The 25,848-nt window shown below is 45.5% G+C and overlaps 1 protein-coding gene across 2 annotated transcripts in view; it reads left to right on the forward strand.

Moving 5' to 3' along the window:
* Positions 1-7,418: 7,418 nt before the first annotated feature.
* Positions 7,419-25,848, forward strand: part of ATRIP (ATR interacting protein) — a 131,676-nt gene continuing 113,246 nt past the window's right edge. For both annotated transcript variants that reach the window (XM_083156321.1, XM_083156322.1), the window contains exon 1: positions 7,419-7,561. In XM_083156321.1, the coding sequence (XP_083012447.1) occupies positions 7,434-7,561 (128 nt within the window). In that variant the 5' untranslated portion in view covers positions 7,419-7,433. The remainder of the gene's footprint in view (positions 7,562-25,848) is intronic.

Here is a 25,848-nt window from a genome sequence, read left to right on the forward strand (position 1 = left end):
AATGATCTGTGTTCTTGGAGAGCTAGGCCCTTTTCTTGGTTTGGGAGACTGGGAGTCCTTAAAATAAACTTCCTTCCTAGAAATCTTTACCTCCTGCAAACCTTGCCCATTAAGATCCCCATCTGTTGGTTTCGGGATGTTCAGACTATCATCCAGGATTTTGTTTGGGGAGATATATTGAGACTAGATATATTGCATAGAACAACGCCCAAAGGAGGCCTTAGACTTCCAGATATCTGGGGGTACTATCAGGCTTGCTTGTTTTCTAGAGTCCTTGAGTGGTCAAGGAGGAATGCGCTAAAGCAGTGGGTCCAGATTGAACAGCAGGAGGTGCCCATGCCGGTTTACTTAGCCCCATGGCTCCCCTCTCTTCCTAGTCTGGAACACCCCACTATAGGACCCACCCTGAATTCCTGGAAGTCCCTCCGGAAATCCACCTCTATTTCATCTAGGTAGTCTTCATATATGTCCTTTTTGGCACATAGTTGTTTCCCCTGGGTTGGACCTCAAGGCCTATAAATGTTGGCTAGATGGAGGCCTCTTTCGGGTAGGACAGCTGGTGAGTGGTGGACAAATCTCATCCTTTGCTAAGGTCCGGGCTGACTGGAACCTACCTGACACTGAAAAATGGTGCTACTTACATGTTCGCCACTATCTCCAATACCTGGGCCCCTCCAGTACGTCTTCTAAGTCCCTAATACTCTGTACCAATACGTCCCCTCCCTCTCATACTATCTCCATACTTTACAACCTCCTTTTAGACGACAGTAGCTGCAAACTCCCCCACTTTACTGTTACTTGGGATCGGGAGCTGGGTGAGGAGGTTGGTGACACCAATTGGGAAAAAAAATTCTGCCTGGCACATGCGTACGTAGATATTTTGACCACATTATAACAAACAACACTGAAACCAAAGATTGTATGTGTACTTGTATTTAAAACCAATAAACTTAATTTGCATTATTAAAATTACATTAACCCTTTCAGGTCCAACATCTAGTCAGGCTCAACAGCCCTAACACTAGTTGCAGATCCAATGGTGAGACACTAAAATAAGAACATTAACATTGTTCAACATTCAATATAGACCATTTTTTAATAAAAAAAATATAAAAAATTACAATTAATTTAAACATTTAAACCGGACTGAATTGAAAAAGGCATACTGGCATATAGTTAGATAGGGAAAAAAATGTCAAATACATTTTTGGCATGGTTTTGGTAAATGTAACTATTCTCAGTTTAAGAACAAACATATATAAGCCATTAAATGTAATTATATTCATACATTTCACTGCTCTCCAGTCATTATTCTTATAGTGTTTATATGTCACATTGTGGGTCCTCCATACATACTGTATACATACTGTACATCCTCCTTAGAATCAGATGCCAGGGACAGTTCACTGCCTCTGATTCACCTGCTCCCTCCAAATGAAATAACCAATTAGATCAGTCAAACCAACTACCCATGAAACAGGATTAGAAGCAGGTTTCTCAAACAGAACCAGGTGGAAGGATTTTGCATTTCACTGGCAAAGATAAAAATAAAGAAGGGGGAAGAATAAGCTTCAGTATAGATTGTTTATTAGTGTTACATGTTAAGAAGAAGCATTTAAATCATTTGGCTGCTTAGCTATATTTTATTTTGCACCTTTTTATAACACTTGATTGGATTAGATACAGTCCATAAAACATTCTGTAGTAAATAGAAGAGTATAGATACTTTACATCCTCAAATGTGCGCCACATCAAAGTCCAACTCACTTGCACTGGGTGTGGTAGGGGACTTCGACAGGGAGGATCCCGACGGTCAGTATCCTGAAATCGGAATCCCAACTGCCGGTGCTCCAATAGGGGGGCCAGCGCAAAGAGGCGCCTTGAGGGCTGCAGGCTCGGTGGCTTGCTATGCTCACCACAGGTTGTATTCTTTCTCTACGTGGGTCATGGACCCCCACAAGGAAGAATAGCCCCTGTGAGTCAGGATCCCCCCTGTCGGGGCACCGACAGATGGGATTCCAACATTGGGATACTGCCGGGATCCCCCCTGTCGGAGCACCCCTTGCACATTAGCGCACCCAATTAATTGTGAAGAAAAACCCTTTTGCCTTAAGATAGTGCCTCATTTATGTTATTTATGAGAGCAATAGGACATTGCCCAGTGGTGAATCTACAATGGGCTCAGGGAATGGACATTTGATTCACAAATTTTGTGAGTGTGCCTTAAGGGGGGAAAACACCCCAATATATAATCTAACTAAAAATCTATCAATTAGTTCATCAGAAATCATTTTAAATAACCCACTGTCTGAACTGTATTACACGAGGAGATGTGTCCTTTATCTCCCCTCTTTTGTCATTTCATAACAACCATTATGGAGAGAATGGATTGAGGAGATGCTCCAGGACACATCATAAAAACAGGGGAGTACTAGTCTCTTTCTTATAAGCGCCCACATTCATATATTGAGATATCTTTTGTTTGTTTATTTTTCTGCCAGGGGGTCTGGTCTGCAAACAAATGCATTTAAATTTGTACCTATTTTGGAGTGCGCCGCAGCACCACCTCTCGTTCTGCCACTGGCTGAGCTAGGTGTGTGCAAGTATTGCCATCGCACAGAGCACAGGAGTGGCCCCATTGAGGTCTGTCCTGGGAATATTTTTGGGCATACTACCAATATGCACGTGTGCGCCAGTGGTGCCTGCAGCTGTGCACCACTGGCACATCACCTCTCGGGGCACACACACCCCCCCCCCTGTGGTTGCACCCCACCCCTCCTGTCTCTCCCCACCTCCTGTCGCTCCCCTGCTGCCCCCATCATCATTCGCTGCATTGACCATGTGCCAGCGGTAGTCCCCCGAACATCCCCGAGCCCACCCACTACTGTGAATGTATTCAAAAACAATAAGTCGTAATGACAAGAAATAAGTATCACCTGACCTCATCACCCCCCAGTAAGTGCCGCAGCTAGGCGCATGCCTCACCTGCATACAGAGTACAGTAGGAGTACTTCTTTTAATAAGCATGCACAGGACAAATTTTAACTAAGTGAACACAGTTGTACTTTTTTGTGTAAACCCCACAAAAAAAAACATGGCACTCCTGTTACTACAATATTTAGCCACTTGTTTTTTGTGTGTGTGTCGGGGGGGGGGGGGGGGGGGTTCCTGCTAAAAAATGTGCCTCTTGAATTCTGAACCCTGTAACGTGTTTTCTTCAGTAAGTCTTTGCCAATTTTCTAAAACTGTTTTGCGTCTGACACCAACCTTGTGAATAAAGAAGATGAAATATCAACAGTGACAAAGTATACAGCTCATCTGAAAACTCAAGGCAACTCATGTATCAGCGTTACACTCTCCAGCAACTTTAAACTCCATTTCAAAGCAGTGTCTGTGAGAAAGCTAATATTGATACATGAAGGGGGTTATTCTGGTTGCACAGTAACATCCATTCGTAGGGCAGGGGGAACCTCCCACATCTTTTGATGGTTGCCAACCATCGAAAGATGTGGAAGGTGCACACATATGTAAGGTAGCTGTAAGGTAGCTGTTCGGTAGCTCTGAGCAACCTTACATAAGCGTGCATGCTGGGGAGGAAATGGATGGGGAGCTGACATTTTGGTATTGATAGTATAGGGAATACAAAAAAATAACAGTAACAGTAAAGGGGCAATTTATCAAAGTTGCAAAAAGTGATGATGGTCGACTTTCAGACCAACGGTAGCAGCACTTCTGAAGCAGTGCAAGTTGTGAGCTGTTTGTGTGCTGCTGTGGTGAAAAATGGCACTATTGCAAATAACCAATGTGGAAACTACAGATCACCATGTGCCACTGATGTGAGAGGTGAACGTCGGCTACAATAGTGCTCAGGGCTGACCAAAATACTACCATACCATACATACAGTGAAACTGAGAAGGGGGGAGTAAAACGAACCTTGCTGTGTATAATTCTCCGAAGCAAACAGATGTTCACTACGATAGCGTAGATCAGGCATGTCCAAACAATGGCCCTCCAGCTGTTGTGAAACTACAAGTCCCATCATGCCTTGCCACAGTATTGCTATTAGGAGATGCTAAAACTATTGCAAAGCATGCTGGGATGTGTAGTTTCGCAACAGCTGGGGGGCCACAGTTTGGACATGCCTGGCGTAGATGGATCAGCGGAAGAGGCTTCAATTTGCACGGCACTATCTGAATTGGACCTCCACTGATTGGGTTGCTTTCTCAGTAGAGTCATGTTTTCTGCTTTATCAGACGAATGGACGTTGGCGTGACAGATGAGACGAGGCGGAAAGAACACAAGCTAATGGGGCGGCGTTATGGTCTGGGGAATGTTTTCGTGAGAGTCTCTGAGCTCACGCATCCTTGGGTGGATGGGGTATTCCAGCAAGACAATGCAGCTGAATTAGACCTGTTTGGGACGTATGAAAATTGCATGACAGGAAGGGGGCTGGTCGCTGGGGTATGCCCAACGTTTCATGGGCATGCCCACAAAAAAACAGCGTGGGCCTGATTGCTTGGGGCGGCCAGTCACATGAAGTCAGTGGCCACCCCGAATTCGTCGGGAAGCGACCATTAGAGAAGTATTGGCTTACTTTCCCTTATGAACAGAGGAAAAATCATTGGATGGTTACTCACATCAAATATTTTTCCTCAGTGCGGGCGCATGCGAGCAGATGTGTACGCTTGCATCATAGCACGTGGATTCAGGCAGCAGGGTGGGCGTGCTTTCAGCGGGGCTGCGTTTACCTGCACACTAGGCAGCAAATATATGCAGCCTCGTGAGCAGGTGTGAATTACCCCCAATGTGCCCTGTTACACGACTACAAATGTCCGACAGTGGTTGGACGAGCATAGCCAAGACGGTACTTGTGTATTATCTGGGCGCCCGATTTTATCATTGCATGCCACTACTTAAGACATGCGATTTCTCATTGTAAAGACCAGATTTTTAATTGTATAGTCGCCCATGGGTGATTTCATACCCCCACTATACAACTACGCATGGAGTTGATTTTATATAGTGCCCGAAGTGTGATGAGGGGACGCGGATTACTTTATATGTATTCTGCGTCCCCTCGCGGGGCTCGCTGCGCGCGCCACGCTTCGGGCTCGGTGGCTCGCTGCTCTCGCCACGCTATATAAAATCAACTCCATGCGTAGTTGGATAGTGGGGGTATGAAATCACCCATGGGTGACTATACAATTAAAAATTGGGTCTTTACAATGAAAAATCGCATCGCATGAATTGTATGCCACTATATTGCATGCGATGCGATGCAATGAAAAAATCGGGCGCCCAGATATTACACAAGTACCGCCAAGACTTTCAAGTTCTTCTCTGGTCCCCTAATCCCCTGGACTTGAACCCAATTGAGCATCTGTGGGATCACCCCAATTGTCATTTTTCAGAGTTTCCCTGTTCATTGTGGTAAATGTACATGTCATATCCTGTGACTCCAGTGTCACAAAGACCCTTCTGGCTGTGTATGGAGAATACATCCTTGAAAATCATTATACCCAATGTTAAATGTAGCATTTGTGGTAGGTATCCTATATTGCTCCTTGCATTTTGAGATTATTTGTCTTTAGGCATCTTGGGCCAGGTTGTTATACCATTGCAAAGCTATCTGATCCCTAAACAAGAACACAAGAACCCACTTACTTCACCAGCCCCAGTCCATTCCAGCATTACATAACTGTATCCCCGTGTAGTTACAAAGGAAATCAGAACAGAAACTGGAGAAGAGCAAAATATCTTGTTAGAAGCCATCTGTTAAGGTTGCCACCAGTGACGTGCGGTGGTGGCTGTGTACAGTGAGGCACTGTACACAGACACCACCACACCGGTAGCCACCGCCAATCCCCCCCCCACACACACACACACACATAATATTCCCCCCCCCAACCAACATCCGCCCCCCAATTAAAAAAAAAACATATACTCACCATGCACACTGGATACACTGACAGACGGGAGGGCGGCAGCTATGAGAGGCAGCGAGAGCAGCTGCACTGAAGCTGATCAGAGCCCTGGGGTCCTGATGCCCAATCACAGCAGAAAGCACATCCTTGTCACTTAAGCACTGCTCTAGGTGCCGCGTCCACATGTTTTTTTTTAGAGATGAGCGGGTCCGGACCCCCGAGATCCGACAGATCCTAATCTCGGGATCCGGGTCAGGATCCGAAGCGGCTTGGGAGTTCCCGCCTTAATTCCGGACCGAAAACGAGACAAAACGTCATCATTGCGCTGTCGGATTCTCGCGGGAGCGGGGTCTTATAAAAGACGCACGCACGCCCCGCCATCTTCACTCCAATATTGGAGAGGGAAGAGGGTGGTTGGGAAGCTTCATGTGCCCTGTGCTGTGCTCCGTGCCATGCTGTGCTGTGCTCTGTCACCTGCCCTGTGCCCTCACTGCCCTGTGCTCCGTGCACTGTGTTGTAGACATGTATTGAGTGAGTGTCAGTGACTGTTTATAGGCCTGAGCCCTGTAGTGTGATTTAACTAACTAGGTGCTGCAGTGCTTACACGCAGGGGCTGCAGTGTCCACTGTCCAGGGGCTGTCCTGTGGCCCGTGCCCTGTTGTGATTTATTTAGCCCTAAGGCCTGTGTTGAGATTTATTTAGCCCTGAGCCCTGTGTTGTGTGATTTAACTAACTCAGTGCTGCAGTGCTCACACGCAGGGGCTGCAGTGCTGCTGAGTAGTGCACTGTGTACAGGGGCTGCAGTAATACAAGGGGCTGTGTCCAGTGTGACGGCCTATATCCATTGTCCAGTGTCACGAGTTACGAGATATATCCTGTGTCCAGTGTGACGACATATATCCTGTGTCCAGTGTGACGACATATATCCTGTGTCCAGTGTGAGGACATCTATCCAGTGTCCAGTGTGACAGATATATCCATTGTCCAGTGTGACGACATATATCCTGTGTCCAGTGTGACGACATATATCCAGTGTCCAGTGTGACATCTAACCATTGTGTGACGTTATATATACAGTGTCCAGCGTGACATATATCCATTGTCCAGTGTTACGACATATATCCTGTGTCCAGCGTGACATACATCCACTGTCCAGTGTGACGACATATATCCAGGGCCGCCGAGAGGCAGGGGGGGCGGGTACATTTTACCTGGGCCCGGGCCTATCAGGGGGGCCCGGGTCCGGAGACACACACAGACACACACTTTACATTTTTTTTTTTTTTTTGCAGCGCTGTAGTGGGGGTGCGGGCGGGTGCCCCCACGGGCGGGGGTGGGGGGGAGGAGGGGGGGGTGTCCTCGGGCGGCAGCTCTCACCAGTCCCGGGGAGAGCTGGTCACCTACTGTATAAGTAGAGAGGAGGAGGCTGGCTCAGCTGCAGGGGATGTCATGTGGTACTTCTGGCTTCCCGGAGGCTGGCCCCGCCCACCACACTGTGCTGCTGCTGCATGCCATGTATCATCAGCCCTGCTCTTCCTGGTCCAGCTCCTCTGCCTGCTCTACGCTGCCTGCCTCCCCCACCACAATGTTCCCTGCTCTTCACCTCACAAGAGGACACTACAAGAAAGCCAAGTGGGTGAGTGTGCATTGGGTGTAATATTGAGGGAGGCACTGTGTGTAATGTCTTGGGTATAATATGGGGAAGGGGGGCTGTGCATAATGTATTGTACTATGGGGGAGGGGGGCTGTGCATAATGTATTGTACTATGGGGGAGGGGGGCTGTGCATAATGTATTGTACTATGGGGAGGGGGGCTGTGTATAATGTATTGTACTATGGGGAGGGGGGCTGTGTATAATGTATTGTTCTATGGGGGAGGGGGGCTGTGCATAATGTATTGTACTATGGGGAGGGGGGCTGTGTATAATGTATTGTTCTATGGGGGAGGGGGGCTGTGCATAATGTATTGTACTATGGGGGAGGGGGGCTGTGTATAATGTATTGTACTATGGGGGAGGGGGGCTGTGCATAATGTATTGTACTATGGGGGAGGGGGGCTGTGTATAATGTATGGGGTGTAATTTGGGGGAGGGGGCTGTGTATCATGTTCTGGGTGTAATATGGGGAGGGGGCTGTGTATAATGTCCTGTGTCTAATTTGGAAAAGGGGGGATGTTTATAGTGTACTGGGTGTAATATTAGGGAGGGGGCTGTGTATAATGTACTGGGTGTAATATGAGAAAGGTGGGGGTCTGTGTATAATGTAATGTTAAATTGTGTTGTGTGTACTGGGGGTAATATGGGGTAAAGGGCTGGTTATGCGGTGTACACTGTAATGTGCTATAGTGCTGTGTGGGGCTGTAGTCAAAAACTTGGTTTGGAATCCCAAGTTGTGGGCACATGGTTATGGTTAGAGTTGAGGGGGTATGGTAAAGATAAGGCTGCATGAAGGGGGATGTTAGGCGCTAAAAATGAGGGGTTAGGCACTTGGGGATAGGGTTAAAATAAGGGGGACAGGGTAAGTATACTTACGTAGCCCGTCACGCTCCCTTTCAGATTGGACACAAATACAGTATATGCCACAGTGTACATATAGGCCCTCATTCTAACTGCTGTGTTCGCACATGGGAGCAATGCTGGGCAACTGCGTATGCGCATAAACTTTTCTGCGCATGCGCAGCTGCTTAATACGTGCAGGCGTGGCATGCAGCAGTGTGGACAGCAGACATGGATTGAGCCCATGGGATTGCCCAGTATTTGATGGGCGTTCCCATGAAATCGTGGCCTGTTCAAATGGAAATGCGCCGGTGATGCAGGTGCCGGATGTCAGCTTCCTGCTCTTTTCCCCTTAGATCTAAGTCAGCAGAGACTGACAGATCTGCGAGAGCTCGAGAAATCATTCAATGGTCGGCGACCATCGAATGATTTTTGCCCTGCTGTCTCAATGTGATAGATGAGGCGAGTAGGTGGTGCTAGCCAGTGACTCTCGTTTTACCTAGTTTGTATACTGGGGTCAGGTTTATGGATTAGATGGGAGGGGAGGGGTAGAGTTAAAGGTGCACACGGTACACACATGCAAAAACCACTGGCAATATGGTTGCTGTGCGACCATATTGCCAGCATTTAGAGTGTCCTCGCTCCCGTTTTCAGCCCCCTAATTGTCGCTGGTCGGAGGAGAATGCTCCTCCAACTAGCGACTTCCCCTGCCTCTTCTCCCGGCAGTGTGTCATTTTCATCAGCAACCAACTCTGGTCGCTGATGAAAACGGGACACTGAGCAATATGATTTCTGACCAATACATTGCCAGCGATCATATTGCCCCGTGTGTACACAGCTTTATGCTGTAGGGGAGGTCTGGGCATAGAGTTAATATACACCCCAGGATCCAACAGGAGAGTTGGGATGCCACTGTTGGTATTGGGATATCATTCTGAGAGACAGCTATAGAGTGGGCAGTCAAGAATATACGCAGGTAGAGCACAATTATTATTATCGTTTATTTATATGGCGCCACAAGGGTTCTGCAGCACCTGACAATACATAGATGAGCAAAGAACAATACAAGAAAGCTTGTGATTTACAGTACACATGCAAATTAGGACAGGTACATGGTAAATTAAAAAGACACTGATGCAATTATAACAGTGGCAGAGATATATTCTAAGAAAAGCACATGAACGAGAGAGGGCCCTGCTCATTAGAGCTTACATTCTAAAGATACTACACAATGATACTACAGGGTTTTTAGAAGGAGGGCTGGTAGAAAAAGCAGGGCCACTTGATTATATTTGCCCCCCCCAGGCTTAAAAGTGTAAGCCAGCCCCTGACTATGTTACTAGTTTCCCAGCATCAGTGAGCGCATCACACACAGCGTCTTATATGTACACATTATACTATACTTGTTCTGGCTGTGCTAGGGTGTAGCTTAGCAGCTCCCACAGCAAGTGCCAGTCCCAGCACTGATCGTATCCTGAGACCCAGCAGGGGGTACAACTCGGTGGCACCCCTGCCTCTCCCCCTGGCAGTAGCCCTCATCATGAGTCACACTGATTGGGAGCTTTAAGTAGCAGCAGCCAGAGCTGAGGTGCTGCAATACGCATGGGTAGACAAGCAATCCCAGAATCAGTGCTGCCATCCCCTGTCCAAGCCCAGTGCCCGCCCATCTACCGAACCAACCCCAGCTCAGTGTACCACCCATCTACCCAACCATCCCCCAGCCCAGTGCACCCCCATCTACCCAACCAACCCGCAGACCCAGCCCAGTGCCCAACATCTAGCCAACCACCCCCCATCCAATAATGTTGCACTTCCCAGCATCAATACAAAACTACGAAACAGAAGTTTTGTATTGAGCGATAGCACTAAGCACGATAGTGGTTTTTTTTACACGTTTTGTACATGTATATTCACAAATGTCTCTATATGTTGTTTTGCCAGTGCTTGCGGCGTCCCTGTCTGGCTTCTAAGACTGGCATGACGTCATCTCCACCGGAAGTCCTGTTGAGAGACGGAGGTGCCGGGGGAGGGAACGGACGGGGGGACGCCGGAGTTCCATGGTTGTGTGAGTATATATTTTATGTTTGTACACACTCACAATGTAGGTCCTGATGAGGCCCGAAACGCCGTTGACACCACAATAAATTTACCTATATGCACAAGTCCTGGAGTGACGCTTTTTCTGTAAAGTTTAGATATATATATATATATATATATATATAAATATAATGAAGGGGGCACACAAGCTATTATGCAGGAATTACTGTTTTAGCGCCTACCTAGTGCTTTCAGGGTCTCCCTTGTCCTCAGGGTGACACAGCATAAATATACACATGAAAAGACATTCACTTACCCATATAAATACCCCCAATGTAGTCCCATCTCTCCATCCCCTCTGGACGCCTAGGTCCATCCTACCGGAAGTGCTCGGCACCGTACTTCTGGTATCACGCAGAGTAGGAAGTCAGGGCACACACACGTGTGTTCCACTGCTCCCCCTCCGCATTCCACCAGACGGCAGTAACCAGCTACATCATGATTAGCTAGCCGCTCATAACAGTAATTCCTGCATAATTGCTTGTGTGACTCTTTCATTGGATTATCTGTACAGATTTTTGGATTACACCAATTCCATTACCCTGTAAAGTGCTGGCATAATAGTGGACTTTATAGAATATATATATATATATATATATATATATATATATATATTGTATAATATAAAGGCAAAGGCCTCTTGTATAGTAAGAAAGATCTGTATGTTTTAATATGCCGTGGTCCCACACCCCCATGGGGGCCCTGGAAGTTGGTGTACCGGGGCCCATGATTTCTCTTGGCAGCCCTGCATATATCCAGTGTCCAGTGTGACATATATCCATTTTCCAGTGTGACGACATATAGCCTGTGTCCAGTGTGACGACATATCCAGTGTCCAGTGTGACATATCCTGTGTCCAGTGTGACGACATATATCCTGTGTCCAGTGTGACAACATATATCCAGTGTCCAGTGTGACATATATCCTGTGTCCAGTGTGACGACATATATCCAGTGTCCAGTGTGACATATATCCATTGTCCAGTGTGCCTAAATATATCCAGTGTCCAGTGTGACATGTAACCATTGTGTGACGGCATATATCCTGTGTCCAGCGTGACATACTGTATATCCATTGTCCAGTGTGACGACATTTATCCTGTGTCCAGTGTGACTACATATATCCAGTGTCCAGTGTTATATCTAACCATTGTGTGACGGCATATATCCTGTGTCCAGCGTGACATATGTCCATTGTCCAGTGTGACGACATATAGCCTGTGTCCAGTGTGACTACATATATCCAGTGTCCAGTGTGACATATCCTGTGTCCAGTGTGACGACATATATCCTGTGTCCAGTGTGACGACATATATCCAGTGTCCAGTGTGACATATATCCATTGTCCAGTGTGACTACATATATCCAGTGTCCAGTGTGACATGTAACCATTGTGTGACGGCATATATCCTGTGTCCAGCGTGACATATATCCATTGTCCAGTGTGACGACATATATCCTGTGTCCAGTGTGACGACTTATATCCAGTGTCCAGTGTGACGAAATATTTCTAGTGTCCAGTGGGACGACATATATCCAGTGTCCAGTGTGACAACATATATCCAGTGTCCAGTGTGACGGTATATATATCTAGTGTCCAGTGTGACGGACTATATCCAGTGTCCAGTGTGATGGCATATATCCAGTGTCCAGTGTAACGGGCTGTGTCCAGGGGCAGTGTCCAGTGACCAGGGGCAGTGTCCAGTGTCACAGGCTGTGTCCAGTGTGAAAAATAAGAAAAATAAATAAAAGTATTAAAATAAAAACAAATTTTTGGAGGATGATGGAGGAGGAAATAGTGGGAGATCAGCAACCTGATAGAAGTACTGAAGCTGCTACCACCAGTCAGATTCATGATGGCAAGGCCGATGGTCAAAGGCCTAGAGGCCATGTAAAAGCAAAGCAGAAATCTCATTTTACAATGTCCATAAAAAAAAATTAAGTCATGTACGGAAAAAAATAAAATTGGCAATATGCCGTTCACCACACGCAGTGGGAAGGAAAGGCTACGGCCTTGGCCTTTGTTTCTGACTGATGGTAGCCCTTCTGCTACTACAAAAAAAAAGAATGAAAGTTTTTAAGACAAAGGCGAGTTCACAAGTGTCACAAATCCCAGAGGAGAGTCTAAGTGTGTCCGCGGATGCCATATGTGAGCCGGACCTTTCAAATACTGTTCATGAAGAGGAGGTTCATTCCACCATTTGCGTGCCCTCTGCAAGTGTGTGCAAGAGCATCCACAGTCAAGATGCTGACCTGGTTATTGAGGATGCTTCTGAGGAATTGGATGAGGATGTGGATTCTGTTGGTGAAGCTGGCACACAGAGGGATGCGGATGATGACGATGTTGAGGATGATGTTGTTTGTTTTAAGGCACCGACGGAGACAGTTGTTGTCCGGGGTATGGAAAAGCCCATTGTCATACCAGGGCAAAAGACCAAAAAATCCACCTCGTATGTATGGAATTATTTCTACCCAAATCCGGACAACAACTGTCAAGCCGTGTGTAGCGTTTGTAAAGCTATTGTAAGTAGAGGTAAGGACGTGCAGCTCCTTGGGACCTCCTCACTGTTACGTCATTTGCAGCGCATCCATCAGAAGTTTTTGTCAAAAGAAACTGTGAACAAACATGTAGCAGCCTGCCCAGCGTCACCGTCCTGCTCCCCTTTCTCTGTTAAATCCAAGGGCCTGCAATCCTCATGGACATCCATGGTCCCATCCATTCCTATCGTACTTCTTTTTTGGATGGAATGTCCCGGATGGATGGCTGGGTGGCAGGGCCCCAGCATTTATTTTACTTGCACCTCTTTCTGCGTCATTTGTTGGCTCTTTGTAGCGTCATAAATTTTAAATCTTTAATAGATGAATGGTGGGGAGATGGATGATTTCTCTCTCCACATCATCCATTTTGGATGAAAATATGTCCTCATGGACATCCATGGTCTCATCCATTCCTATCGTACTTCTTTTTTGGATGGGATGTCCCGGATGGATGGCTGGGTGGGAGAGCCCCAGCAAATCTTTTCTTGCTCTTTTTTCGTCTTTTTTTGGCTCTTTGGAGCAATAAATATTTTTTGGGGATATAATGGATGAATGGTGGGGAGAGGAAGTCCAAACAGCTGGGGATGGTCATCCAATTAGACCGAGTGTGCGGCTTCTGGAGGGACACACGTGAAGTTGTGAAGTGGTGAGGGAGGTAAGGGAACACACGCCTAGCCAGTCATATCAAACGAATTAACCCTTAGCGGTAAATTGGGTGACAGATGTCGCAGACTGATAGACCTCACAACCTAGATAGTAGTCTATAAGGGTAGACTAGATAGGGATCTCCAAACCAGTGGTCCTAGAGAGGTGGAGGAACTCGGTTATCTGCCACCAATTACCCCCCTACCCTCCACCCATTAGGTGATGGATAAGGAGGCAACTGGTAATGTTTCCAGAGTTCATCAACCTGATCACGACAGATAGGGGTCTTATTAGATTTTAAACTGATCAGAACAGATAAACACTTGCCGCAGGTTAGAAGTCAGTCTCTGCACAGGAAACTCATACAGGGGAAATTGGGCCAACTACAGTAAATGAAAACAATTTTGTGAGCTGTGAAGTGATCAAAATTTACTAGAAATGAGTGAAAACTAATGTTATTGAGCTTAATAACACTTTAGGGGCAAAAACAGGCCCAAATTCTGTTATTTTAGCAATTGTTAGCATTTTTCCAAAAAAATCCAGATCCAAAACCAAACCCGCAAGGGTGGTTTTGCCAAAACCAATCCAGATCCAAAACACGAAGGGAGATCCAGATCCAAAACCAAAATCTGAAAAAGTGCCCGCCGCTCATCTCTAGTTTTTTTAAATCCTGCAACCACTGGCGCAGTTAGTGGATTACTATCTGCAACCGTGTGTGCGCGAGGTAGCGAGTTACATCCGAGATACTGGCGACTTCCTGGGGGGATTACGAGACGTTGTGGGGCTGTCCGATGAATGTATACTTGCCACCTTAGATGTGGCATCCTTGTATACCATAATACCTCATGATGCCGGTATACAGGCAGTACGACGAGCCTTACTCAAAGGCCCATATGATGGACCCCCAATTGAGTTTATCTGTGAACTGATTAACAAGGTTTTGACGCTTAACCATTTCCAATACCAGGGTGAGCATTTTATGCAGACATCCGGTACGGCAATGGGGTCGAACCTGGCGCCAGGGTTCGCCAATTTGTATATGGCTGAATACGAAGAAGTCCACATTTTGCAGAGGTATTCAGCTAATATAATACACTACAAGAGATTTATCGACGATTTATTTTTAATTTGGAGGGGGACACAGGAGTCCTTTCATATGATGGTTGAGGAACTAAATGCATTAAACAGTCCGGTGAGGTTTACGGCAAATGTGGACCCACATTCGGTGGACTTTCTGGACGTTACAATCATCAACAGACACTCACATTTGGAATATACCCTTTACAGAAAACCCACGGATAGGAATGCCATGTTATGGGCCAGCAGTCACCATCCGGAGAGACTGAAATCAAATTTGCCAGTTTCCCAGTTCCTCAGGGTTCTAAGAAATAATTCAGAACCAGCCCAAGCGGAAATACAACTGATGGAATGCAGGGACCGCTTTAAGGAAAGGGGTTACAAAGTTGGTGATATTGACCGCTGTCTGGCTAAAGCAAGAAAGATTCACCTAAATCCAGATGTCACCAGGAGAACGAGAACATCGAATGATCGTTTGACGCTGGTTATGAAGTGCGACAGTGGGTACAATAAGGTCACCAGAGCCATTAAGAAACACTGGCCAATTTTGACGTCTGACCCTGCCTTCAGAGGGGTAGCTGAAGCTCCTCCATTAATAGGGGCTAAGAGAGGACAAAATCTTAAAGACATCCTGATGCGGCCTGACATGCGCCATACCCGTGGAGGGGAAGGTTGGCTGAAAAAGAAGATGGGCTGCTTCCGTTGCCTACAATGCACCACATGTAGGGCTATGATTACGGGCAGCAGCTTCTGCCACCCCCAATCTGGGCTGAAGATACAAATCCGACATCATCTGGTCTGCACCATGGACCACGTTGTTTACATACTAAAGTGCCCATGCGGCCTCACATACGTGGGCAAGACAATACGAACATTTAGGGAATGTATGAATCAGCACCGTTCCTCTATTCGCCTTGCTTACGCGACATTGACAACTGACAAGCCTGTGGCGCTCCACTTTCTTAAACTGAAACATCAAGTGTCAGCAATGACCTGCATGATAATCGACTGGGTACCCCCCCTGGAGAGAGGGGGAGATCGTGGACTGCTTTTGTTGAGAAAGGAGGCCAAATGGATCATGAAGTTGGATACAATAGCCCCAAGAGGGTTGAACGAAGTTAATCCAATGAGTGTCTTTTTATGAAATTGAAAGGACTTTCTATAAAATCGAGAGGACTCTTGCATATTTCCTCCAAAAGTATAAAAGTTCTTATTTTTTCCCTTTTTTTCCTTTTTCTCTTTTTTAAAGCAATTTTTTCTCTTGTATGTGCTTTATAATGAATACTAACATCTTAACTAATAATATGGTCCTATTGCGTCTGGGATTGTGTATATAATTTTTGGTAATTTTTGTATATAGGTTTTGTATATATGTGTATGTATTAATTTGGGGTGCCTCAATATGTGGACACTGATGTGCATACAGTGGTGGCCAATAGATATTTGACCTATGGGTGCGAGGTTCTTTTAATGTATTCGATAATACACATATGAATACTATACACATAAAGAGGTATATGGAACGCAATGTACAATGGCCGTGCGTTCCAGTGACTAATGATTTGCCCGCCTCTAATTTTGGTGTGAACCGCATTTGAACATGCGGGTCATGTGGTTCTGAGAATGTTGACAGTTAATATCGCCGTATGATAACGCGATGGCCGTGCGGTCCACGTCCCCTGCGTCTGGCTGAGATCAGGTGGGCAGTGGATGATGGTGTACTTCCGCCCGGAAGTCCGGGAGATGGAACGCACGCCGCTAAGGGATGCGTGTCACGCTATGCATCTGGCTGAGAAACTGGACGGCCAGTACACAGTGATGTACTTCCGCCCGGAAGTCCGGGTGGTGGAGCGCACGCTACACGCGAGTGCGTGTCACACTCTGAAATGGAATTAAGTTGGTTTAAGACGATCATGATGTAGATTTGGGCGATCAAGGTGATATTAAGAGTAAGGTATGTTATGGGCTATGTGCAATAGTAATATAGTATGTGTTATCGCTGTGTATTATGTATTTTATGAGGATTATTTAGAATCACATCACTTCCTGCAATTAACGAAGGGGAGTGGTTGGCCACCACCTACTGCTATTTAAGGTCCACATGGGGCAGGGGTAGTTACACGCTGGAGAAAGCAGGAAGGGGGTCTTGAGAAAGGTCCAGCATGGGACCGAAACGTCGACCTGTACCCACTGTTATGCACGTAAAGGTGATGTGTTATTAAATAGCTACAAGCAAGTCCGGTGAGTGTCTGCAATTTTTTCTTGTATAGTTTTTTTAATGGGCTTTTGCAGCCCGGTGTTCAGCCCTGCCCTCTGACCGGCCCCTCTCCGCCCCCTGTTTCAGGTCCTTCATCACGGACAGTGGGAGGCACCACTCTTGGTGCCTCCAAAACAACAAAACAATTGATTAAAAATCATTAAAATAATATAAAGCATATACTTATGACAGAAAATGTGTCCCCTAACTGCACGTCCCTGGTGGCCATATATGTACCAATATTAACTCTGATAATGTTTGGTGAAGTAGTGACTGTGGGGTAGCTGTATGATGCAGTGATAAGGGAGGAGAAGTGATAAAGTGCCTGGTACTTTATCAACGGCCAATAAGCTCCTAACTGTCCCTTTTTAAATCCAGCCTGTAACTAAATAGACAGGAGCTGATTGGCCGGTGTTAAAGTACCAGGCACTTTATCACTTCTCCTCCATTATTACTGCTTCATACATCTACCACTGTGGCTCAAAAATGATTGGCATAATGATCAGAATAGTCACAGCCAACTATTTACAACATAACCATTCCACTGAATTTGGGGATTCGTCTGTGTGACCAAAAAAGAAGCTGCATGGTTGACCGATGGTTGATGACTGTTATAAAAGATGTGTCCCCAGTATCACAGCTGAGCTACACATGACAATTACTGCAATATTTTTTTTAATTTTATTAACATCTACAGCTAGAATATTTCATAAAATCGCAACCTCTACATATATTTCAGTACCGTAATATATATTATGTGTAAGAGAATGTGGGGGGCAATTTTACTGTAGCATTAATAGAACGTATTGATCCCGGTAGGCTCATAATTTTATCCTAGAAATCTGATATACTGAACAATCAATAGAGCGATGACTAGAGCAAGTGAACAGAATACTAAACAACTGATGCATTTAGCATTTTTATTATATATGTCTTGCTTGTACAAAGTATAAAAATTGACATTACAGTCAGGTCTTGATTTGTTTTCTTTTGGCAAAGAGCACCATCTTGTGGTTATTTTAAAAATGACATCTAAAACAAAGGAGTAACTACAATAATAAGAATTGTATTTATATGGTGCTTTTCTCCCGTAAGACCTTACAAGCATCAAATACATAGCGTATGGTATTACAGCAAGAGGAAAACAAACCAAAAAACAATGCCTACAGTGTACCTCTTGAACTTGATGTCGGGTTGGCACTGCCATTTTGAGTAATAAATTTCACAGGTTACATAACCTACCCATCAAAGGTACAAGTTGAGGTAGACATTTTGGGTACGCTGAGTCCTGACATAAAAATCAGTTCCAAGTACTATTCTTTCTACCCATAGATGTACTAGGGGATGCAGCCATCTTGGATACCCTGCAAAAGTTACAATGTGCTAGGTAAACAGGTGTGTATGTCGAAATCTGCCAACAGGGACCCAGTATAAGCGTACCGCATCCATTCGCATGGCTCGCTGCCCTCTTTAATCTTCAGACACTATTATATTCTCCTCCTATGCCCACTTGGATCGTAAAGAATAAGCAGGTTAAAAAAATCATGAAAAACTTATGTCCACTTTTTCATGTGTCGAGCTTTTGCCTGCCGAACAAATAACTTTTGACCCATTGACTGGATACCGAGGTAACCCATACAAGACATATACAGGTGACTAAAACATATGTAGCATGATACGCACTGGATGTACAGTTTCCCATGTTATGGATCCTGCCTAAGGAAAGAAATATCAGGGGCAGCCTTATGGCTGTTTCAATAATTGACTTACGCAGTTTGAAGATACCATGTTTCATGTAGAGTGCCGGTTATGCATAGGATAAAATAATTTCATGGCCCTTGTGTCACACATGCCAAGAGCCAATCAGGGCTTGTGGTTGAGTGGCCAATCAGAGCTGTCAGGCCATGCCACTTGTTAAAAAGATGAATGCTAAGCCTGATTTATTGGCTAAAATCAGGCATTAGACCCATGCTCCAAATAGAATACAGCATTAGGCCCATGGTTTCATGAATCAGGGTGTTAGAAACGTTTTACTACCTCTCAAGTGTCTCTCCAGGCTTAGGGGGGGATGTTCTAACATCCGCACCCCAGCTCCGCCCCCTATCGCCGGCTACCGCATTCATAATTATCGCATATGCACTAACATATGCGATAATTATGGCAAAGGACAGCTCTTGCGTTAAGAGCTGTCCTTTGCGGTGAGAGTCAGCGGGTCCCATGAGGAACCGGCGGCTCTCCCCTCCCTCCCTTACCCGACACCCGTGCTGCTGCTGGGCTCTCCTCCTCCCCGCGCCAGGCTCTCCTCCTCCCTGCACCCGGAAGAGGATCATAGTGCAGGGAGGAGGAGGTCACAGGTCTGGGCAGCACAGCTCTGTGCTGCCCGGACACAGGTAAGGGGGGGTTGATGCGGGGTAGCGGGGGTCCGTGCGGGGTGACAGTGGGGCGGCGCGGGGTGCGGTGGGTTGCGGTAGAAGCCCATAGGCTTCTATGGGGCATCGCCAGATTTTTCTGGCGATGTCCCCCGCCGCGGTAACCCGGCGGGGGATGCTTAGAGCATCCCAAAATGCAGTAAAAACCCAGATAACGGGGTTTTTACCACATTTTTAGCTTAGAGAATCTCCCCCTTACTCTGCACTGGAGGGTGAGTCCGGATACTCACAGCGCGATGTACTAATGTAAAAATGCGGTAAAAACCCCCGTTTATCACCACCCGTTGCAACCTGCATGGTACTACAGACATCACACCGGAGCCTGTGAGTCACAGCTTCTGCATTAGCAGGCTTGGGTGGGATCACGTGTGATATATCGTATGTATGTGACTGCAGGTCCGATGCGATGCGTGGTACCGCGGACAACGTACCGGAGCCTGCGAGTGGCAGATGCTTCATTAGCAGGACTGGGTGGGATCACATGTGATATATCGTATGTATGTGACAGCAGGTCCAATGTGGTGCGTGGTACCGCGGACAACGTACCGGAGCCTGCGAGTCACAGATGCTGCATTAGCAGGACTGGGTGGGAACACATGTCATATATCGTATGTCAAATTCCCTGGGTAGGTGCATGCACATAATCACACATGCTCATGCACAAACCCCAAACATTGGGGATGGGGCCAAATTTGGCCCCAAACGAAAGGGTCTCAATTGGCCCCAAACGAAAGGGTCTCAATTGGCCCTTAAATGAGTTGGATGTAACTGGCAACATTGTCATAGTAATTAGCAGCTTGGCAGCTCTTCCAACACACCCATGAGGTGGCTGCTCAATGTCGTTTTTTTTGTGGAGTGTCGCCAGTAGCCCTAATCCCCAGCTTGTTCACGTCAATTCCCTCCAGTTTCAAAACAGAAAATAAAGTAAATGAGAAAAACACTGTAAACGTGTAACAATGATTGTTGGAACTGGAGGGATCAGTGACAAGGCTTATTAATCATTTGAAAAATACCCCAAAAAATTAAATTGGAAAAAACACTGTAAAAGTGTAAAAACTTTTGAACTTTAAAAAAAAAAAGGGGGCTTACTCACCGCTTTAGACCACTGATCTTCTGCTGGGAGCCTTCAGGTGAGGTGGGAGAAATCCAGGATGATGGTTCGAGCGCGGCACAGAGGGCAGGTGTTGCTGATCTGCAGCCATTCTGTCAAACAGGGAACATGGAAGGTGTGATGACAATGCGATACAGCCCTTTCTGTACCTACCTCAATGTCCGAGATGCAGATGGTGCAGTACTCTGGTGCCTCTCCGTCTGCAATGGTGCGCCTGCTGAAGGTGGGGAGAGGGGGAATGATGAACCGCATGACCCTTTCCAGCATGAGGAGTTCTTCTCTCACTGCAGCTGCCTGATGGTCACTGGCAGGGGGCTCATGTCGTCCTCTTCCTGGTGATGGTCCCGATATTCTTCAGTGGGAAATGGCATGTTAGTGCTGAGGAATCATTACACCAAGAGCAGGGTGGTTTGGGGCATCTGCCCAAACCATCTCTGTTCTGCTGTTGTACCAAGTGTGCTCAACTGTCATTGCTGCTGCCACCAATTGGTGATCTCTGTGGTCCCGGCTGCCAAACATCTATCTATCTATCTATCTATTTATCTATCTATCTATCTATCTGTCTATCTATCTCTATATGATTTTACACATTACTATGAGGAAGGTCAATAAAGACTGAAATGTTGTTGCCATTAGAGACCGCTGTGTCCTGCTTTTTATATTGAGGATAAGTCATGTGAGTGCCACCATTCCCAGCGTGTATATTGTGTAACTCCATGCTGGAAGGCACAGGGCAATTATTAGTAGGAGGAGCTACAGGTACCATTGGAGTGCCAGTCTCCTTCTGTGACTGATTTTAAGCAGACATATTTATTATGGGCAAAACAATGGTGGTACCGACAATATTCCTGAGCGCTGATCCTGATTGTGTCTTTCAACAGGTGAGTACCCAAAACACAAAAGAAATGATACCACAATAGTGCATTATCATTCAAAATACATAGTATAACAAATAATCAATTTTTTCTGTTTGGGAAAAAATCAGACTCGTACCATATGGTTTGATCTACTTTACGCAGACCAAACAGGCTTTGGGGGAGCGGTTCTATATGCCGTCAGATCCCTGATATTCACTTCCGCTTCCACATGTAAAACAATCAACACACTGGAATGGTATGATATCGCTTTGATATATTATATACGATTTTTATACAGGATAACAAGCAGCCTCGTACCGTGTATTTTGGTCTACTTTTTACTGCAGACCTTAATCGATTTTTGGGGGGAGCGGCTTATTCACCGTCAGATCTCCTCGAAATCCCACACTCAATGATATACATAAAAAGAAGGAAAAAAGCTGGTATGGTGTGATACCGCTTTTATTTGCAAATACAATTTTAAAACAACAATATGAGGGGGGTCAAATCAGCAGACTCTCACCGATTCCAATTGTCCACAAAAGTTGCAGACAAAGTAGGCAGTTGGTAAAATCAGGCGTCCCTGTAGCCTCTATCGATGGTAGTCCTGTGTAGGTCCCCCTCTAGCTCCACTGGCCAACGCGTTTCAAGACCACAATGGTCTCTTTTTCAAGGCATGTGGAGCAATGAATCCATGCACATATTTATACCCCTATTTGGGCAAACCTATTTCCAGACATAGATTACCTGACCACTAAGTTCCTATGTGACCCGCTGGATTAAAATGTCCGTTTTTTCCTCTGGTTTTTTCTCCCGTTCAGCTGACGTCTATGAGTGCTTAATAGCATTGCAGACTGGACAGGAAGTATCAGGCATTCATTTCCGCCTGAGTTGGAACGCAAATCTCTGTTTCCATCGCTGACTCGCGTCGGCGGAAGTGACGTTTTAGTAGTTCCGCTGGCTCTGGATGACGCGGTTTGCGTTCCATTCTGTTTGACTTCCTGGAACAACGTAATTCATGCGTTCCACTTCTTTATTATAGCGGCATTAGTTTATTAACGCCCAGTTGGTTTATTTCTCACGATGTTAATATGAAATATAAAAGAAGCAAAGAATTAGATACCATCTAATCGTTTTTCGGATAGTTCTCTTAAAGTGATAGAGTGCATATACAAGGATGGTATCTTAAAGTGACAGAGTGCATATACGGACATCATATCATAAAAGTGACTGTGTGCATATAAAAAGATGAAAATAAATAAGTCTAAAATACTATTAAAAGATAAAATGACAGATAAAAACCTTAAAAACCTTCTACATGAACCACTTTAATTCGAAATCCTTATTTAGACCGCCAGGGGTAAGGGTTTGTAAATTAAAAATTAACGTCATTTCACTCTTCGCCAATAATGCTGTCATATCACCTCCTCTGTTGTTCCCCTCAATTTTTTTCAGGATATAAAAATTCTTAATACATTCTGGGTTGGATTGGTGTTGGACTTTAAAGTGCATCGGCAGTGCATGTGTTTCCAATCCCTTACGAATGTTACGGAGGTGTTCACTCATTCTAACTTTAAAAGGCCTACTTGTCCGTCCTATATAAACGCCTTTAATGACCCAACCAAGGAAGTAATTGTAATAGACGAGAGTCTTGAAGGTCTCCTAAATAAACTGGAAAAAATCCTAGTAAAAGAAACAAACTTATGCTGGGAAATTGCTACCTTGGAAAAATATATATCACTTAAAGTGATTCCAAAGGGTCTAAAGGTGGAAAAAATAGCCAGTATCAGTTCCCCTAATGAAAATTTTCAAAAAAAATGGGATGATATCCTGTTTGATTGTTCTTCTAACCTCATGGCCCTTATCATTAAAGAAAGAAAGGGTGAGTTAAGTAAAATAGAAGAGGAAATAAAAGAATTAAAAAGACTGACAGCTCCCTTTAACCCCTTCCCGACATTTGACGTACATTTACGTCATGGTCGGGAAGTACTTCCCGACACATGGCGTAAATGTACGTCATGGCTTTAAACTGTCAGCGCGTCTATAGACGCGCTGACAGTTTAAACATGTCTGCTGTCCCTGACAGCAGACATGTCCCTGCATGCCCAGGGGGGGCTGCGATGCCGCCCCCCCGTCGGCGATCGCTGTGATTGGCTGTTCAGTGTGAACAGCCAATTACAGCGTTTTCTGTGTCACCGGCGAATAACTTTCGCCGGTGACACAGGGATCGGAGGTGATTGGTGCTGTAAAGTACAGCACCAATCACCACGGGGTGTAAGGGTGACACTGGTGTCACCCCACCTCACCCCGCCCGCCCCCAAAGGCCGTGATTGGTTCGTCGGACCGACGAACCAATCACAGCCATGGAGGGGGATTTAAACTAACGGTGACTGCACTGCAGACGCCATTCCGGTCTGGAATTGCGTGCAGTGCGGTCACCGTGCCTATCTGCCGTAGTATACTGACCTGATCCTTGCAAATACTTACCTGATCACTGCTTGTAGCGTGCTGGATGCTTCCTGGATCCTGTTACTACTTGTGACTTCCTGTGTTGTGCTGCTGCAGTGTGATAGCGTTATAGATAGAGAGAGATAGAGAGAGATAGAGAGAGATAGTGACAGAGAGTGCTATATTTTGTGCTGCTGTAGTGTGATAGAATTATAGATAGAGAGATAGAGAGAGATAGAGAGAGATAGAGAGATAGTGACAGATTGTGCTATATATTTTTTATATAACTGACTGCTGCCCCCCCTTTTGTGCTGATCAGTATAAATTAACTGATCAGCAACTTTTTGGGGGCGCAGGTTTTTTTTAAATATATATACCTGTCAGTGCTGCTGCTGCAGTGTCATAGAGGGATAGATAGTGAGAGATAGAGAGATAGATAGAGATAGTGACAGAGAGTGATAGAGAGTGCTATATTTTGTGTCTGCTGCCCCCCTTTTGTGCACCCCCAGCAACTTTTTGGGGGTGCAGGGGTTATTTTTTATATATATAACTGTCAGTGCTGCTGCTGCAGTGTCATAGAGTGATAGATAGTGAGAGATAGAGAGATAGAGAGAGATAGTGACAGAGAGTGATAGAGAGTGCTATATTTTGTGTCTGCTGCCCCCGCCTTTTGTGCTGATCACTATATCTGAGGTAATCAGCAACTTTTTGGGGGTGCAGAGGTTTTTTTTTTTTTATATATATACCTGTCAGTTGCTGCCAGTTGCACTGTCAGTTGCACCAAAGGTTGTGCACCTGCTGCCCCTCACTGGTAATCAGTGTTGCATCAGTGATCACCTTTTTTTTTTTTTTGAGGGTGCTGTGGGGTCTTTTTTTAATTTTCTTTTTACACACACTGTGATTTTGTGGGTGTCCTGTGGCCACTGTGCGCTGATCAGTGACGTACATCACTGATCAGCTTTTTCGGCACAGGGTTGATCTATTTTTTTTTTTTTTTTGATCAAATTCCTGTTGCCTTTGAGCGCTGTTCAGTGACGGACGTTACTGACCAACATCTGTGCTCAATTTTTGGCGCAGGACCTTTTTTTTTTTTTTTTTTTAACCCCTTCAATTTTATTTTTTTTTTTAACCCCATCAATTTTTTTTTTTTTATTGGGATCAAATTCCTGTATAAAGTATTTTTTTTTTCTGCACTACATACACACTACACACTACATACCCCCCTGGTTGAAATAAAGTTTGTACCCCCCTACACTATACACGTGTTGAAACATTTCACTACCAGAAACACAAAAATAAAAATGGCATCCCAAATGTCATCCCAAATGTCATCCCAGTCATCCAGAAGAATGTATTCAGCGGAGGAGGCATATGCCATGCTTGCCTCTGACTCTGACACAGCCAGTGAGGCAAGCGGGGAATTTGAAGGATTCATCTTAAGCTCCTCTTCCTCCTCTAGTGATGAGGGACCCCCTCAAAGACGCCCCCGTAGAGCAGCTGAGACCCCCCCCCAATAATTGATCTCGTATGGACCCCACCACCAGACAATTTTGAGCCCCAGGTTCCTGAGTTTTTGGCCATGCCAGGAATCCAATTTGATTCCACAGGTCTCAGAGAAATTGACTTTTTCAAATTATTTTTCTCTGATGATTTTATAAATTTAATGGTGGACCAAACTAATTTATATGCCCAGCAGTTTATTGCTCAAAACTCCACGTCATCATTTGCTAGGTGGACCCCTGTAGATGCAGTAGAGATGATGACGTTTTGGGTCTGGTGTTTCATATGGGCATAGTAAAAAAGCCAGAAATTAGGCAATACTGGAGTACAGATGTTCTGTACAGCACCCCATTTTACCGTATGGCCATGACTCGGGCTCGTTTTGAGATGATCCTTAAATTTTTGCATTACAACGATAATGCACAGTGCCCACCCAGAGATGATCCCACCTTTGACCGGCTATTCAAAGT

This window comes from Crinia signifera, chromosome 8, assembly GCF_055691185.1.
Source record: "Crinia signifera chromosome 8, ASM5569118v1, whole genome shotgun sequence".
NCBI classification, from domain to species: Eukaryota; Metazoa; Chordata; class Amphibia; order Anura; family Myobatrachidae; genus Crinia; species Crinia signifera.